General features: G+C 32.3%; 1 protein-coding gene across 1 annotated transcript in view; it reads right to left on the bottom strand.

Moving 5' to 3' along the window:
• Window positions 1-17487, bottom strand: part of LOC105317566 (chitin synthase chs-2) — a 58311-nt gene that overhangs the window by 26569 nt on the left and 14255 nt on the right. Inside the window, exons 19-29 of the mRNA XM_066084927.1 lie at window positions 15433-15582; window positions 14986-15149; window positions 14572-14791; window positions 14084-14218; window positions 12738-13663; window positions 11616-11723; window positions 8023-8166; window positions 7177-7265; window positions 6684-6786; window positions 5676-5829; window positions 4534-4716 (exon numbers count right to left, since the gene is read on the bottom strand). Of these exons, the coding sequence (XP_065940999.1) occupies window positions 4534-4716; window positions 5676-5829; window positions 6684-6786; window positions 7177-7265; window positions 8023-8166; window positions 11616-11723; window positions 12738-13663; window positions 14084-14218; window positions 14572-14791; window positions 14986-15149; window positions 15433-15582 (2376 nt within the window). The remainder of the gene's footprint in view (window positions 1-4533; window positions 4717-5675; window positions 5830-6683; window positions 6787-7176; window positions 7266-8022; window positions 8167-11615; window positions 11724-12737; window positions 13664-14083; window positions 14219-14571; window positions 14792-14985; window positions 15150-15432; window positions 15583-17487) is intronic.

Here is a 17487-nt window from a genome sequence, read left to right as displayed (position 1 = left end):
CATTCAAAATAAACTTGGTATTTCCTATGCAGCATAGCTGCATTTAAAATATAAACAAACTAAAGGATGACCTCAGCTTTGTGTACAAACATATAGTAGCATTGTGCGCAAAGCTCTGTATCTTGCTTATAACTCGAAGCTTGACTCTCAGGTTAGTAAAATTATAAGAATTTGTAAACAATTAAAACAAGAGAAAACTGCACTAAAACAAAAAGAAAACTCAATCTATTTGTCATCATATACTTTAGTTATATATTTCTAGCAGCGAGAATAATCTCCGTTTAGATTGAAATTGCTGAACATCTTAATTGAACATGTTGCATTAATCAACTACAGTGGTAGCAACGTTATTGTTGACAAACGACACGCACGATTCTGATACACGAACGATCACGCACGATACACGAACGATCACGCACGATACACGGACGATCACTAACTTACTGAATTTTCACGATACACGAGCAAAAACGATAAAACACGCATCCGAACGATTCTACACCATTAAACACGCAAAATCGAAATTAATTTTTAAGAATAGAATTAAGGAAACGTATTGCTTTAATTTGTATTGCTTTATGTTTGTTTTTTTATTGAAAAGCGGCATGTACAGAGCAATGCAATGTTTTATATTTACGAGTAAACAATTTACACATCCATACAAAAAAAAAATATATGATTCATTGTCTCCATAACGAATAATAACTTCAGTGTAAATGAATTGAAGATAATGCATTAAATATATGAAATTATTTACATACGAGTTGACTGTTTATGTAATCCAGTTCCCTTACGTACGATTTGATTATGCGGGATAGAGGTAAATTTGTTACCTTGTTCCATAGAATTTCGATTTTACACATTGCATATTTTCATTATTTACGGTACATAATTGATTTATTTCTATTTATTCTAAATTTTAAAGCGTCTTTAAAAAATTATTTCAAACAAATGTTTACTCAATGAACCAGATAGGAATGCGTATTGATTTCTCATTTGAAAGAAAAGCGTTCGGGATAGTCGTTTAGTTTAAAACGGGGAGTGGGTAAGCTTGACCGCTTTCATTCAACGTGTCGCTCTTGCTAATATGATTAAAATTATGTGTAAAGACACAATGGAAGCTTGATATAGGCTGACTATAACATTATGCAAGACTAACTCGACCGGACAAAGGATTGAATGAGCTGTGGAAATACTTGATAAATGTTTTAACCACGAACGAGAGAATGATTGTTAACAATTGTCAATGTTCTTCTATAAAAAAAGTTTAAAATTCACATTGTTTTACAAAAACTACTTGTCTTTGTTTTATGAATAAATCCTGACATTCCGTAAAAGAAGTTAAAAAACGAAAAAACCGCACGATCACGCACGAAAACGCACGGTAAAAAACGCAAACTATTTTTCCTGATACACGCACGATCCCGCACGTTACACGAGCGATCACCCACGTTACACGAACTATTTAACACGATTGGCTTGTCAACAATAACGTTGTTACCACTGTATTACGTAGAGATAATACCAAAATACACGCACCACCATAATTTGACCCCCATGGTGGCCCCACCCTATCCCCTGAAATCATGGTTTGAAAACAACTAGAATGAATCAACACTACCTGAGGATGCTTTCACATACGTTACAGCTTTTCTAGCCAATTGATTTTTGAGAAGAACATTTTTTAAAGATTTTTCGCTATGTATTCCTATGTAAAATTCGACCCACCCATTGTGGCCGCACCCTACCCCCTGGATCATGGTTTGAACAAATTTGAATCTAAACTACCTTCCAAACAAGTTACAGCTTTTCTGGCCTACTGGTTTTTGTTGAGAAGATTTTTCTCTATGTATTTCTATGTAAAAATGTCGACCCCCCCATTGTGGCCCCACCTTACCCCCGGGGATCGTGATTTGAAAAAAAAAATGAATCTACAATGCCTGAAGATGCTTCCGCAGTTCCAGCTTTTCTGGCTAACTGGTTTTTGATGATTTTTCCCTATACATTTGTATCTAAAATTTGATCCCCAATTGGGGCCCCACCGTACCCCCGGGGATCATGGTTTGGACAAGCTTGAATTTACACTACTTGAGGATGCTTCCACACAAGTTACAGCTTTTTTGGCCGATTGATTTTTGAGAAGAAATTTTTTAAGATATTTCTTTGTATATTTCACCTCAGGTGAGCTAACAATTATTTATGTCTCTGCTACATGTACACGCACTTCGTATTTCCATCAGCAAAATTAATCTCCGTTTAGACTGAATTGACGAGAAAATACTTACAACTAGCCTAAAACACATTGCAGTAATCAATTATTACGCAAAACCATACCGTATTACCATTAGAATTTGTATTTTAGTTGTTAAAGTACCGTACCTATTAATGTTTCTTATTTTCCGCAAGTAACAGTCAGCTGTCTTACTTTCCGATGTCTATATTTGATTGGAACGTGAAAATTACAAAATACTGGCGATAGTTCCCCTAAGTTACAAACCGTATTTCATGAAAACGAAACCAAAATCAAAACAAGCTTAAACCACCGTGAAAATGTCGACGCATTGGAATATTTAATCTCAATTTACTTCACAAAATCGGTCTTAATGTATCTTGTACGTTTCAAATATTCCTTTCACGCAAACTGTTCCACAACAACCAAATTCATCTTTGTCAGATTGATCATTTCTTATGCGTTCAAAATGGCCGCTTCTTTGTTTCAAAGAGGGTTTTGAGATATGGAATACCGAACCCGAAGTTAAACTGATTGACCCTCATTCTCTCTGTCTTATTATCCTTTCCGTAAATTACTCAAATTTGAAACAGAATTAGCCCCTAAATTTTGCAATTTATATTTTCCTTCCCATAAGGATAATTTATGCTAAACTACGTTGAATTGGACTCAGTAGTTCTTGAGAAGAAGATTTTAAAAAATGCACCCCCTTTTTTTTACAGTTTCAAGGTTTTCTCTGCTTTGAATACAGATCGTTCTTTTATTTCCGCAATAAGGATGCTTTGTGCCAAATTTGGTTGAAATTGGATACGCGATTTTAGAGAAGAAGTTCAAAATGTAAAAAGTTTACAGACGGACGGACGGATAGACAGACGGACGACGGACAAAATGTGGTCAGAATAGTTCACTTGAGCTTTCAGCTCAGGTGAGCTAAAAAGCCTTTTTCATTATAGTGTGTTGTTTTGGTCTTTTTCAAAATTTGAAGATGTAATTTATACATAAATACAAACCTTACAAAAGACGTAAATTCACGACGCAGCGATGTTATGTTTATATTATGCTATAAACACCAATATCTTGTTAAGTGTTTAACAAAATTTAATCAGCATTTTACTTCAAATAAGAATTTTGATAAGGAAAATTTTGATGTATCATTTTATACAATACAGCGCCAGTGTGAAACGCGGTGCACAGTGCGACATTACTTTTGGATCAACCCTTGTAATTCTTATTTAGTATCTACAAAATTTAACAAGTTACATTTGAGGGTAAATGGTTAAGTTGATTATAAAAGATCATAAAAGATTATAACGGCACACGTACTTTAAAAAGTTCTTTAGCACAATATCCATTTGAAAACACTATTCGGAATACGTCCTGATGTTTAGAGTAACAATTTGGGTCATTCCTTCAGTCTTCATAGTCATTATGCTGCTTTATCTTGTTCTTGTATAATGTTTTGACTTGTATATTAGTTGTTACTTTTCTCCTAGTAAAATTTGATGATTTTATCGCGACCGAGTAACACACAATATAAGACGTATAATTATATGTACTGTAAGTCCACGCAGGTGAGACCAATGCAGCGAAATTCAACATGTATTTAGAACACTTGAGAGATACGCAACTTATACACGGAATGTGGGATGGTGACAAGGAAAGAGAAATATGGCAGACAATGCCATTTACGAGACGTATTCAGTTTTAAATACGTAATCAGGCTAAGAAAAGTCTGACGAATATGTTTTATTATTAAGGTCAAGATGAAGTAAATGAAAAAGGACAACAGATTCCTGGAATTTTTCGTTATTTGAATTCTTTCATTGATGCTTTATAACAATAGTTTTGTTTTACATGATGTACCGGGACTTGGTCTTTAGTTAAACACGGTTGGAAGTCGTGTTTTAAACTGTCATTTTCAATGAAATATGAAGGAAACAAGCGGCCAAAATTGGCGTTTTTTCCTGTTATGACGAATAAAATATATGAAGAATGCCTACAGTTTTTCAAAAAACTGTATATTGTATGTAATTGACATTTTCTTCAAAATAATATTAAATTGAACATATGAATCGGGGTTATATATAGAATTTCCCCATTGGAATGTCGAGAAAATGTTTCATTTTTTACATAATTCCCTTATAGTCATAAAGTAATGGGTAAAGATGAATCAAATGGATTTTGACGGCGTAATAAATCTTGCACCAAAATGATGATATGAAAATATTTACTAGCTATTGGCTTAAGTTAGTCTAATTTATCATTTTAAAATGACCTAATGGTAGAAAAATTAAAATACATACCCTAAATAAGACTTCTTCGTCGAATGATTGGAAAATTACACTCTTTCCAGTAATACCAGTAGGTTTTTTTAAGCATTCATTCCATGTCGGCATTTTTGTATCCGTACTTTCCAATTCGTCCAACAAATAAGTTTGACATTCTTTTACAATTCGGTATCCAAGCAAGTAATACATGTACATCACCTACAAGACAAAATGTATATTTTGTAAGCTTACAACGTTTTATATATACAGTGTCATGACACAGGAGATCGTGAATTTTTTAAACTTATTTTTGCTAATCATTCTAATAATCATCATAAAATACCAAAATCCATGCCATCATGGTCGATTTCATCTGATAAAGGATTAAGTCACTTTAGAAAAATAATATTATCACTAAACGATGCCGAGTTCAGTTCGAGTGCGTATGACTTTGTGCATCTTTTTTATTTTTATACAGCCGTAGGTACAAAATCATAATTTTCTTCTGTATTGTGTTTTTATACAAAATTTACATTATACGTTCATTGGTTCAGAAATTGTGATTTCATGACTTTGATATAGTAAAATGCTAAAATGGCGCTTACGCGTCACTATTTTATATTCGAAGCGGATATGGATTTTTAAAATAAGATTTTTTTTCAAAGAGCATTAAAAGGAACATATTAGCCTTTTAAAAGTGTTATTTCATTAAAAATTATTTTTTATAAGCCAATGATTTTAATTTTATTTTTTTAGGGGGGGGGGGTGTTTTTTATATTATCCATGACCAAAGCACAAAGTAATTTTTTCTTAAGTATTCACCATTTGGTTTATTTTACAATAGTTTGATATATTTGAAAGACAAAGAAATCCCTAGGCAAAAGTACAAAAAGTATGGGGACAATATGAGAATTATAAGAGCTTTCTTTACAAATTCCTATAAGGTCCAATTCTAAAAAATGATTACTTTTGAGACGACGACCTAAGAAATTAGGATTGTTAATGAATTATTTTTGGATCTAAAAATAATTGATATAGAATTAAAACTGCATGCAAGAAATTTTATTAGATATCAAGGGTAGAAATTATTAAACTCGGTCTCGTTAATTCAACATTTACTTTAATATTTTGATTTACTTTTCTACACTAAATTCTGAAATTTTGCATCAATGACTTACCTGGGACCATCTTTTCCTGTGCCTTATTTTTTCCTTGTCTTTGAGATGTGTGTAGATAAAATTCCCCCCGGGCATTGTGAAAATCACCTGTCCTCCATAATTCGAAGGAATGATAAAGGGTGGAGGCAACTCTATACGCTCAGAATGAACAGCGCTGAAAAAGTTTCAGTGCAATTATTTATAGGTCCCTTGTTAAACGTATTTTCTTTTTGTATTAACAAAAATCAAAACATAATTTTTGATAAAAAAAAAAAAACACCCAGCAGAATAATCGTGAATTATACATTACTGCTAATAAGATAAAAATTATGTGATATAGATATAGAGTTTTTGAGGTGTGTGATACGTTTGTTACGTTTGATTTAGAAACAAAAATGATGACTCCTGTAGAGTTGTATTTCCCACACCTCTATTTTATACGCACGGACCCTGCGCTACAACATTCCCAACCTTATAAGTAAATGCGATCAAGTCCACTCATTGACCTGACGCACCGTGGTCAGTGATAGAAGTTTATCCATATTTCTGACGTAGAGGAGACACACAGGATTGAATTACACATTTCTTATTGAACAACATAAACAATCATATGCTCTCTGTATAACGTATGTATTCTAACTAGTTCTGTACAATTTCCGTAATTATATTTTTACTACCGATATTCGATAATAAGTTATCATGAAATTGATAAAAAGGTATGAGAAATAATGACAAAACGCACATATTTTGATAATAAATGAAAAACTTAGAGCCTTAATGGTCACCTTAATATATAAACAAAAAACACCTATAGTCGGTAAAATAAACCATATCTTTGTGATTTATCTTTAACAAAAACATTCTTCGTTTTCAAAATAGTTGATTGTCGATCATGAATTGAAACTCATCACTCCAATGACGTTTCGAATTTGAATACATTGTTTCATAAGATATTCTTATTATAAAATGAACCTTGTTTTAATTTAAATTAGTTATAAATAAGAAATCAACAAAATGGAAAACACACACCTGGCTGCTTCATTCATTAGAGATGCAAATAGTTTTACAAAACTGTTTGGAACCATTTTTTCATCATCATTTAGCTCAAACGCATCATCAAAAAGTATGTGAGCTGAAGAGAAAATATCATTTCTGTATATGTACTTATTGCCATTTTTTTTTCAGTTAATCACATTGAAAAAGCAATACGAAAATATACAAGACTTCAAACAAACAATATAAAAATGTGAAGCATGTTGTTATTATTTAAAGTATTTTCTAATATCGATAAATGAATCTGAATAATTTAAATATCTTACTTCATACTAAAGAGATGACTATGTACATGTACATGTAAATTGAACAAGTTACATGTATGACCAATTATCTACTTAAATTGTGAAATCCTTGGTACGGTTTATATATATATATATATATATATATATATATATATATATATATATATATATATCTGTGTGTGTTATAAAATAAGGCCAGTTTTAGTTTTATAAGGTAGAATTACCTTCAAACTCAAAGTACTCTATTTCTTGCATATTTTTACACCCGGCCATTTTGTAAGCCGTCTTTCTCAAAAATTGGTCTTTATCCATCCTGACAATGTAAACAAGCATTAATTATATTGGTCTTCGATTAAAATTGCTTGGTTCGATTTTTTTGTTATAACAGTATCAAATAATTTTCCATACAAACTAATTATCTTAGAAAGTTATGGACTTTCTCCTATTTACACCAGCAGAATCGGTCTCCTTTCAAAGTTAGAAATATTCGAAGTAAATTAAAATAATTTCTGTTAGGGCGAACGAAAAAACAAACAAAAATGCAGCATGATAATGTTTAGAAAAGGGAACCGTTTGGTTTCGTCCCCCCCCCCCCCCCCCCCGAATGATATGGGTTATTCAACCCGCATGCCATGCATCGATTGTAACCAAAGGAAACCTCAGAAATATTAGCGAACAAAACGTACACAGGTTTATTTGTAATATGCCTGAACGTTACGACCTTTATTTAAAGCAATGTCAAAGTCGTAATACAACCATACCCGTCTCGACGTCAGGGGTGAAAATAATGCAATACCCTTTGATGTCGTTTCTTTTGTTAATAAATTTTGTACATAATTTTTCATTGAAAATTGGCATAAATTGAATGGGAAAACTACTGCAATGTCTATTATTATACAAATCATAGCCATCGTTTAAGAAGAATTTGATAAAAATCGGACCAAGCAACTAAACCATAAACAAATACACTTTAGGTGAAGTTTCTACATACGTCACATTTTGTTCTGTTCAAACAATTGAAACAATAATGTCTTTAAAAATTTGTGTTGAATGTTGAATTTTACACAAACCTGAACAAAGATTTTAGAAGCTGCACAATCTCTACTCTGTTTTCATGCCACATTGTAGCACAAGCATATATCAACGGGGGTATTTCCTTGGACATCTCATCCGTCTTTGCAGTAGAACCGGACTTCTGATCATTTTTTGTCAACCTTAAGTCATAAAATTTTAATGTTCAGAACTGATTTTTGGGAGTTGATTTTAATCAACTCTCCTATGGAAAACCGAAAGTGAAACAGTGTTTGGACCTAAGCACAAATCACCACCGCTGATAAGACTAAGTTCTTAAAAATATTCGATGTAAAGTATGCTGAAGCATTGTTTTTCAAGAAAAATTATCTATAAACACTTTGAAAATAGTCAGATTTTATATAATACGAACAATTTAGATATTTGTTTAGTCTCATGTGTTCCTACGCCAGAGTGTAATAAAGTCTCGTTCAGCCAGACGCTCGGCTGTCTCCGTAAATCTCCGAAAAGCAGTGAGGTTCTCTTGCTTGTCGGAGATTAACGGAGACAGCTGAGCGTCTGGTTGAACGAGACTAGAGTTCGATATCAATAGTGCTTGGATCCATACGATTTTTAGAATTGTTTCGATTACTAATACATAGGTTGAAATATATCTTTAAATATTACACAACATGATTCATATCCGGTTTCTCGAAATTCTTGTCGGGAAAGTCTAAAAATTCATATAAGAAAAACGTGCGTAAATCAAATACAGAATAGAAGCTAATTGTCATGCAAGATAAGTTGATTTTTAAATAAATGATAATCGATAAAATCAACTCCCCTCAGTACTTCAGTACTTTGATTCTTATATATTGTTATAAAGGTCTTCCGTTCCGGAAAACTTTATTGTTTTCGTACCGTTTATTAAGGTCTTCTGTTTCTAACCTTATTGTTATTGCCTTTTTCTTTTTTCACTATTATTGAGGTCTTCCGGGATAGATTTTCTTAAAATATTCAGGGATGGTGGAGAATAATTATATCTCGAGGTATTTTTTTCGTCTTTTCGAAATTCATTTCCTTTCATTCGTTTTCACGAAAAGCTTCTCACAAACGAAAAAGACTTGAACATCCAAACTTTGTAGGATAATAAATCAAAAGCTCTCGATGTGTTTAATCAATTAAACTAATGATATGCAAGTGCTGTACTTATTTTCTTGTTTTGCGGTTTCATCACGTAATTGATTTCATTGTTTTTTTTATATGTGCTATTGTTGGTAAGAAATATGGGTTACGAAATGTTGAAAACGTCATACAATTTTGTTTCATGATTTTCACTTTAATCTATTTCTCAGGATGAACACATATAGGGCTTGTTAAGTGTACATTGAGACTGTGCACGGTTTTTGGCTTTAATATTTTCACTTTTGATTTCAAATATTGTTTGTTTTTTTGTATATTCATTTGGGAATACTGACCCCGACTTTAATTTGACTCGTCATACTTTGGAAAATATTACTATCCATTTGGTTCATTATAATGTTTTTACATATAAATATTTAACTTAAACGTTCCCCTTTCAAAAGGACCTTGCACATCATGTGATTTAACTTGAAAGTTCTTTCCAAGAAATATTTCGTACCGAGTTAGGTCAACATTGGTCCAGCGGTTCTGACAGCATGAAAATGTGAAAAATTTACGATAACAGAGACAACATTGCAAATTTTGACAACAGGAGACAAGAACAAATTTTGATCAGATACGCTCACCTAAGCTTAAGCATTAGGTTAAGCTGAACTACCAAGAGGCCAATTGGCCTTAACGGTCACCTGACTAGCATATAACCCATACACAAACTTGTCCAGGAGTCTCATATATGCATCTAATTAATTAGGTTTCATTCTGGAGTAGAAAAATTATGAATTTGTAATGACGACCACCTCCCTGCCTGAAATCTTTCAAAAAGAACTGTAAAACCTATAATTTTGGCCGAAAACTTAAAGATCTGGTCTACAATATCATGAATTCAGTTTTCCTTTCAGATGTGTGGGAGTAAAGAAGATATATTTTTTAACATTATATGCATAAATACCTATACATCCATTTTGGCCCTGCATTAAAGTCATAACCCATACTCCAGGGGACATGAAAATTAAAATTTCAGTAGAGGACTTCCTGGTAAACATAATTATAAGTCAGTTTTTATACAGATGTGAGAGAATAGATAAGAAAATTCTTAAACATTATATGCATTAAGACTTTATTTTCATATTGCCCCCACGTCCTTAACCCCTGATCCAGGGGCCATGAATTTCACAATTACGGTAGAGAAGTAAGTGGACATCATAACCATGCATTCAGTTTTTTGCCTACATGTATGGGAGTGGATACGAAGATGTTTTAATATTTTAAACATTTTTACTATATGGCCATTTTAGCCCCACCCTAGAGCCTGAACCCCTGACCCAGGGGTCATGAATTTAACAATTTTGGTAGAGGGCTCTATGGACATTATAACCAGACATTTAGTTTTTAACAAATACATATGGGAGTAGAGAAGAAGATTTATTAAGATTTAATACATTTTTACTATATGGCCATAATGGCCCCATCCTAGAGAATGAACTCCTGACCAAAGGGTCATGAATTTTACAATTTTAGTAGAGGATCTTATGGTAACATAATCATGCATTTAGTTTTTAACAAATATATTGGAGTGAGAAGAAGATTTTTTAAGAATGAATACATTTTAAGAATATGGCCTAGAGCCTGAACCCCTGACCAAGGGGTCATGAATTTCATAACTTTGGTAGAGGGCCTTATGGAAATTATAACCAGTTTTTAACAAATATATATGGTAGTAGAGAAGAAGATTTTCTAAGATTTAAAACATTTTAACTATATTGCCATATTGGCCCCACCCTAGAGACTAAACCCCTGACCCAGGGATCATGAATTTCACAATTTAGGTAGAGAACTTCATGGACATCATAACCAGGCATTTAGTTTTTAACAAATATATATGGTAGTAGAGAAGAAGATTTTCTAAGATTTAATACCTTTCTACTATATTGCTAAATTGGCCCCACCCTAGAGCCAAAATCCCTGACCCAGGGGCCATGAATTTCACAATTTTGATAAAAGGCTATTGTTACTATGCAACCAGATTTTTCCTCTTATGTGTGGGAGTAGAGAAAAACATTTTTGAAAATTTCGCTCTTTTTTTTTTTTTTTGCATATTTGCCTCCACATGTGGCGCGTCGGGAATGGTAAAGCAATGAATTTCACAATTTAGATTTTTCTTACTATAGAGATGCCTCACATCAAAACTGGTAACAATCAGCCTTGTAGTTTTTGATAAGAAGTTAAAAATGTGAAATTGTTAACGCACGACGACAGACGAAAACGGATAACAATAGGTCATCTGAGTTTACTCAGGTGACCTAAAAAGACAATTGCAAATAAATAAACACATTCTGATATATAGTACGTGAAATATTGCATTCCGTGCAAAATTGTTGTCGGAATAATAATGTTGCTAGAAATTACATAACTTACTATATTGAGTAATATGTTAATATAATTACAGCTATTATTATAATTGTTTATACATGGATTTAAAAAAAAATGATTATTTTAGAAAATTTCATACTCAAAAGTTTTCTCTTGGTTAAAGATGATACGACGGTTGTGTCTCCTCCTGTTCAACACCAAGTGTTGCTCCAGAAGAATTCCACAATACAGAGGATTCACAAATAACCTGTAAGTTACCAAAAAACTTAGATTTATCATCTTAATTTTTTTTAAAGTATGTAAAATTCACATTTATGTGATGTTCTATGATAAACTATGATAAACCGTATATCGGAATCATATTTTATGATACCATTATATACATGTATATATATATATATATATATATATATATATATATATATATATATATATATATATATATATATATATATATATATATATATGAGAAGCACTAGCAAACCAACAACACTCGTTATCTACAGTGTCGGATCAAAAGATACAAGTTATAAGATGAGATATAAAAAAGCACTAAAAATAACCAACGACACGAACAATAAAGTAAAATATTGTCAAATTTTCGGGACAACCCGTCCCTTCTTCAGGACAACAAAATAAAAACTACATAAGAAAGAAGAAAAACATCTACAAAACTAGCACTAAACTAAACTAAATAATATATAAAAACTAGATAATTTTTAAACACCGGATCAACACGTGGCAGCTACATCTTTATGTATAGATGTAGCTGCCACGTGTTGATCCGGTGTTTAAACATTATCTAGTTTTTATATATTATTTAGTTTAGTTTAGTGCTAGTTTTGTAGATGTTTTTCTTCTTTCTTATGTAGTTTTTATTTTGTTGTCCTGAAGAAGGGACGGGTCGTCCCGAAAATTTGACAATATTTTACTTTATTGTTCGTGTCGTTGGTTATTTTTAGTGCTTTATATATATATATATATATATATATATATATATATATATATATATATATATATATATATATATATATATATATATATATCACAAAAGTATTTTCGCAGTGTCCGATAAAAATATAATAAAAGAATAAAAGCAACACTAACTGCGAAACATAAATATATATATAGATATATACACACACACACAATTTTTTTTTTATTATTAAATAAGTAAGTAAACAATCAGCAAGTAATCAGACAATAATACAATTTAAGAACAAAAAGTATATACAAATAATTAATATAACAAAAAAATTACCTTTCGACTTTTGCAAGTCTTTCTTGTCTCGGAAACCATATATGTCGAGCAACCCAATAAAAAGAAAGCAGCCAAAGAGCAGCAAGTAGGATATGAAACCATGGCAAATCGATTTTGTCGTCGCAACTTGTCGTCAAGTTCTTTTTTAAAACAGTCGAAACAAAGTCTAAGCCAAAGTCACATTCGAAAATCAATACAATTATGGCTATAGGGGTTGACAAAATGCAAGGAATTGAGAAAGATAACCTTTGCATTTGAAGCTTGCAGACAGTGTAAGCCAAATAATACCCGACGTAACCAGACAACACCAAAGCTAAAATATCCCAATACAACTTTATGTCCTTATAATTTCCAACCACTTTAAAATTTTCTTTAAAGTCAAATGTAAGTGGATCTTTCATCAGGAGATACGCAAAAAGTACTGATGTCACAACTTTAAAAAATGATACAAACAAAGAAATAAAAGGTCTACCTTCTTGCAAGTCAAATTTCAACCCAAAAAACGCTTGCTCAATCCGACTCATTTTGCACCAAGAAACTTTATCGTCAATGAAATTTTCCCACCATGACAAGGAGCAGAGAAGCAAAGCTCCGGCAATCTTAACAATTTCAATGTGTCTAAGATCACTGACAGAATTTGTATCTTTGTCATGAATATACTGCGTATAAGGAACTATTAGGACAGGAATGGCTGACACCTGGACAAAGAAAGCCAAAAAATCTAAGACAAAACAAAAGATTTTTCGTATGACCCTGTGAATCTCTTTATCATTGTCTGTATCGTTGGAGAAAAGTGGTTTGAGAAGACTCGGAAAAATGGCCACAGCACTCAATAGACCTATCCCTTGTACTGCTCCAAGGTCAGGAAGGAGATGGAAGACCAGCAAGCACAGTCCAATAGAGTGAAGAACCTCGATAACTACACACTGCAAACAGAATTACATCAAGGTAAAAAAAATCACTCTCATCGAAATGTTATGTATGATCGGCCCAAATTATATTCATACTTTACAAAATGTAGTTTCTTTTATTTAAAGTGTTAAGAATTCCAGCGTCTGGATGTTTCTTTTCTTTCATTGGGCTTTTTATATGCCAAATGTTGTAACTTGATTAACCTTTATTTAGAATAACTGTAATCCAACTGTATTCTAAGCTCAAAAAAGAAAATTGAATAGTTTATTTTTTGGTAGAGAACATTTTTCCACAACAAAGGTTTTACTTTTTTGACAAATAAAAAAATAATGTATGAAGAAGTTGCTCGTTGATTCAAAGTATATCACATTCACGAAGCTTCCTGAGTTTAAGTCATGGTTAAAAAATAAACTTCAGCACCCGTCAACACATACCGTTATTATACTAAAAATTGAAGGAAAACGAATATTTCCAAAGAGTGATCTCCAGACATTGACGATAAAGTTGAGAAGATAAGGCGTGCACACGGCGATTAGTGTCAGCATATACCGAGCACTGGATTCTTTTGCCTGGAATTAAGGGATAGTTGTTAGTCTATGTTCTCAAAAAACTACTTCAATAATAAAAGTAAGTAACACTTTCATTTATAACAAGTATATTGTAAATGTTATATAAATAGTTTTTTATTTGGTTGTAAAAGCTTAGGATTGTAGAAGTATATATATTTATACATTTCGGTTTCCGTTATATATCAACATTATATATCCGTAGCCGTGGGATTGATCAAACAACATGAATTAAAATGTTTGAACAGCATTTAAAATTCTTTTAGATCTATACACTTTGTTAAAAAGATAATAATTGCAATCACTCAATACCTTTTGACTATGCTTATTTTAATATTATATAATATATGTTTTACACTCTCTGTGTCACTCTCAGCTGTATCAGAATCGCCATTTCTATCTGGTTGAAATCCGGTAATCAGGGTTGCAAGGCTGATTTTTTGAATAACCAGACATGCCAGTAGCATCAGAAACAGGGCGATGTATGTCAGAACTTTGATTATCCTTAAGCTCGTATGGGTGTGGACATCTTGGGTTTTCGTCTCTCGTGCAATAGTTTGGAATATGTCCCAGAATCTTGTATCAAAATGGGATAGTGTTTTAATAGAACTTCTTTAATTAAATTCTTTTGAAAACATAAGTATGATAACTTGCACTGAATCTGAGTTCAAATGTTATGGCTAAGTACAATGTGTATTTAGTTAATCATTTATGTAGTGTTCCAGAATTTAGATATCAAATTAAGTTTACTAAACTGCCTAAGAATTTACTTTCTTTCTCTTCTGGGAGGCGGGCCTGGTTGCTCTTTCTTCACCGATCCCCGCCGAGGGGGTGGATGGGAAGGAGGGGGAGGAACAAAGGAACAGGATCCGGAACCGGAAAATGATTCTGTGCTGGACGATATTTTCTCTCTTTCTTTAAATTTTTTGGTGCCCTTTAGAAAATCCAAGTATTTTAGAGAGAGAAAACTATGATGTAGTAATCAAAAACAGGTCCATTACTGGTCAATTTTTCTTTTCTTTTATTTACACCAAGATTTTTTCACGTCAATTAATTGGAATTTCATTTTTTTATACCACATTTTCAAAAAAATTATCCTCATCTCAGACTATGCAAAGAAATTCCAAGACATTTGCTTGCATACCAAAGATTTTAAATGTATATATCAGAAGTGCTCAATGTGCAAATATTTCTGCATCGTACTACAATTATCCCACCTTTAAATCTTTAAATCTGTTTGTCTCAATAGGTTCGTCATCACTTTCATTTTTGTCCATATCATCGCCATCACTGTCATGGATAGTTCTTCTATAGCTACTGCCAGTACCGTTAGATGGGTTTTCAAATCCCGCAGCCTTAAAAGAACTCTGGCAAACAAAACTTTACTTATTTTACTTGCTTTATGTTTCAATTTAAGTAATTATTTTTTGCATAAACATTGGTCGCCCATAACAAATACACCAGTCTGAACGTTTTTATCTTAATGCTCTATTTCTATCAAATACTTGTTTGCATAAACATATTAACAAAAGTAATAAATACAAAAACGTTGTTCGTTCTTTTGTTCTCAGAAAGCGGGAGTTAGACGCCTCGAACCTTTGGCCATGGATTTACTATATTTTATTCATATATCAACTACAACGAAATGTATTCAGCGTTTTCCGTCACATTTCAATCATCTTTATTGTTAATTAGGAACACAAGCGGCTATTTATATAATGAATCTGTAAAGCCTTTTAGTTCAGGGGCAAAAATGTTTTTTGTGAATACGTTGATACTTGTTGCGAAGCAAATATTTTTGTATATTGTTTTAATTTCTGGATTTTAACCTTCATATCACTCATGCATGTAAATTGTAATTTTATTTACATGGATTTCGGCTTAAAATATTTTTTTCCATCTGTCTAAAATATCAAGTTCAAGTAAGTAAATTCAAATGTTTTTTAACAACGAGCAATCTTACAAGTTTTAGCTAGCATATATAGGCTGATTAATGGTGTTATAATGGTGTGATATGTTTTTTATGTCGAGGAGAGGTGTTCAAAAATTTCTTCATCGTTTTGTAAAACAAAATTCATATGACATTTTCTACATCAGAATAATACCAAAAATTGAACATAACAAATTAAAAATGATCAATTTGTTTAACAATTTTAAAAAAATGATAAAGGAAATTCAGGAAGGTCAAGCAAAACCATTTGATCCGAAATGGCATTTCTTTACCGAAGTCTTATAATAATAACGTCACATAGCGTTAACTGATAGCGTTACGCAAAACGATATGAAATTTTACATTGTTGTTTACTTTTAAGCACTTATACTTATGCAAAATTATTTTATAAATCATCTCAGCAATATCTTAATATAATTTGATTTTCACACCTTTATTTTATTTGCGGTTAAGTTTTTGAAATTTTTAGAGTTGGAGTCTGATATCAGATACTTTTCATCCTTTAAATATGTATTTTTTAGCGGTGTAATGTAAATTATCCCGGTTTTATTATGTAATTTTGATTTACTCTGTAAAGCGGTTTAGAGGTTTATTAAAAATAAAGTGCTATATAAAAGATATTATTGTTATCATCATTTCATAAAACTCAAACGCTCTAGGAATTATACCTTTTCTTATTATACAATGTTGAATGAAAAACATAATTCTCAGCACTGTTAAGGTTTACTTTGTGGTTGCACCGACCAGAAACAGGCACGTAGCATCAGGGGGGGGGGGGGGCCAGGGGGGGCCTGGCCCTCCACTTTTTCTCGGAGCAACTAATTTTTTAAAATTGACATATAAAAAATTGAATTATCATGGAGTTGGCCCCCCCCCCCCCCCCCACTTTTTTGGAGGATGTAAAAAATTGATATGAAAATAAGGGAATTAGGATTGTAAGTGAACTTATATACTACTACCCCCCCCCCCCCCCCCCCCCCCCCCGGATTAGGATTTTGAAGATTTTGGGAAAGTCTGAATTTCCTTTTATTTTTTTATTTTTTTTTTTTTATTTTTTTGCTTGTCAAGATTTTTTGGATCAGTCTGCCCCCCCCCCCCCCCCCCCCACTTTCAAAATCGATGCTACGTGCCTGAGAAAGCAAGGGAAATGTTTTAAACTTTGATATCATACAAAACAACAAGTCGTCAAAAATGTAAATAAAGTAATTTCCGATTGTTATTGGTACGAAAACATTTAACTACATTAAAAATTACCTGTGCGTGCAACTTTGTAGTCAAATAAGTCCAACAACAATTCACATAAACAACTGACTGATCTCGG

The sequence above is a fragment of the Magallana gigas genome, chromosome 5 (assembly GCF_963853765.1).
Source record: "Magallana gigas chromosome 5, xbMagGiga1.1, whole genome shotgun sequence".
In the NCBI taxonomy this organism is placed as follows: domain Eukaryota; kingdom Metazoa; phylum Mollusca; class Bivalvia; order Ostreida; family Ostreidae; genus Magallana; species Magallana gigas.
Note: the sequence above shows the minus strand (reverse complement) of the source record. Positions and strands in the feature narration are given on the sequence as shown.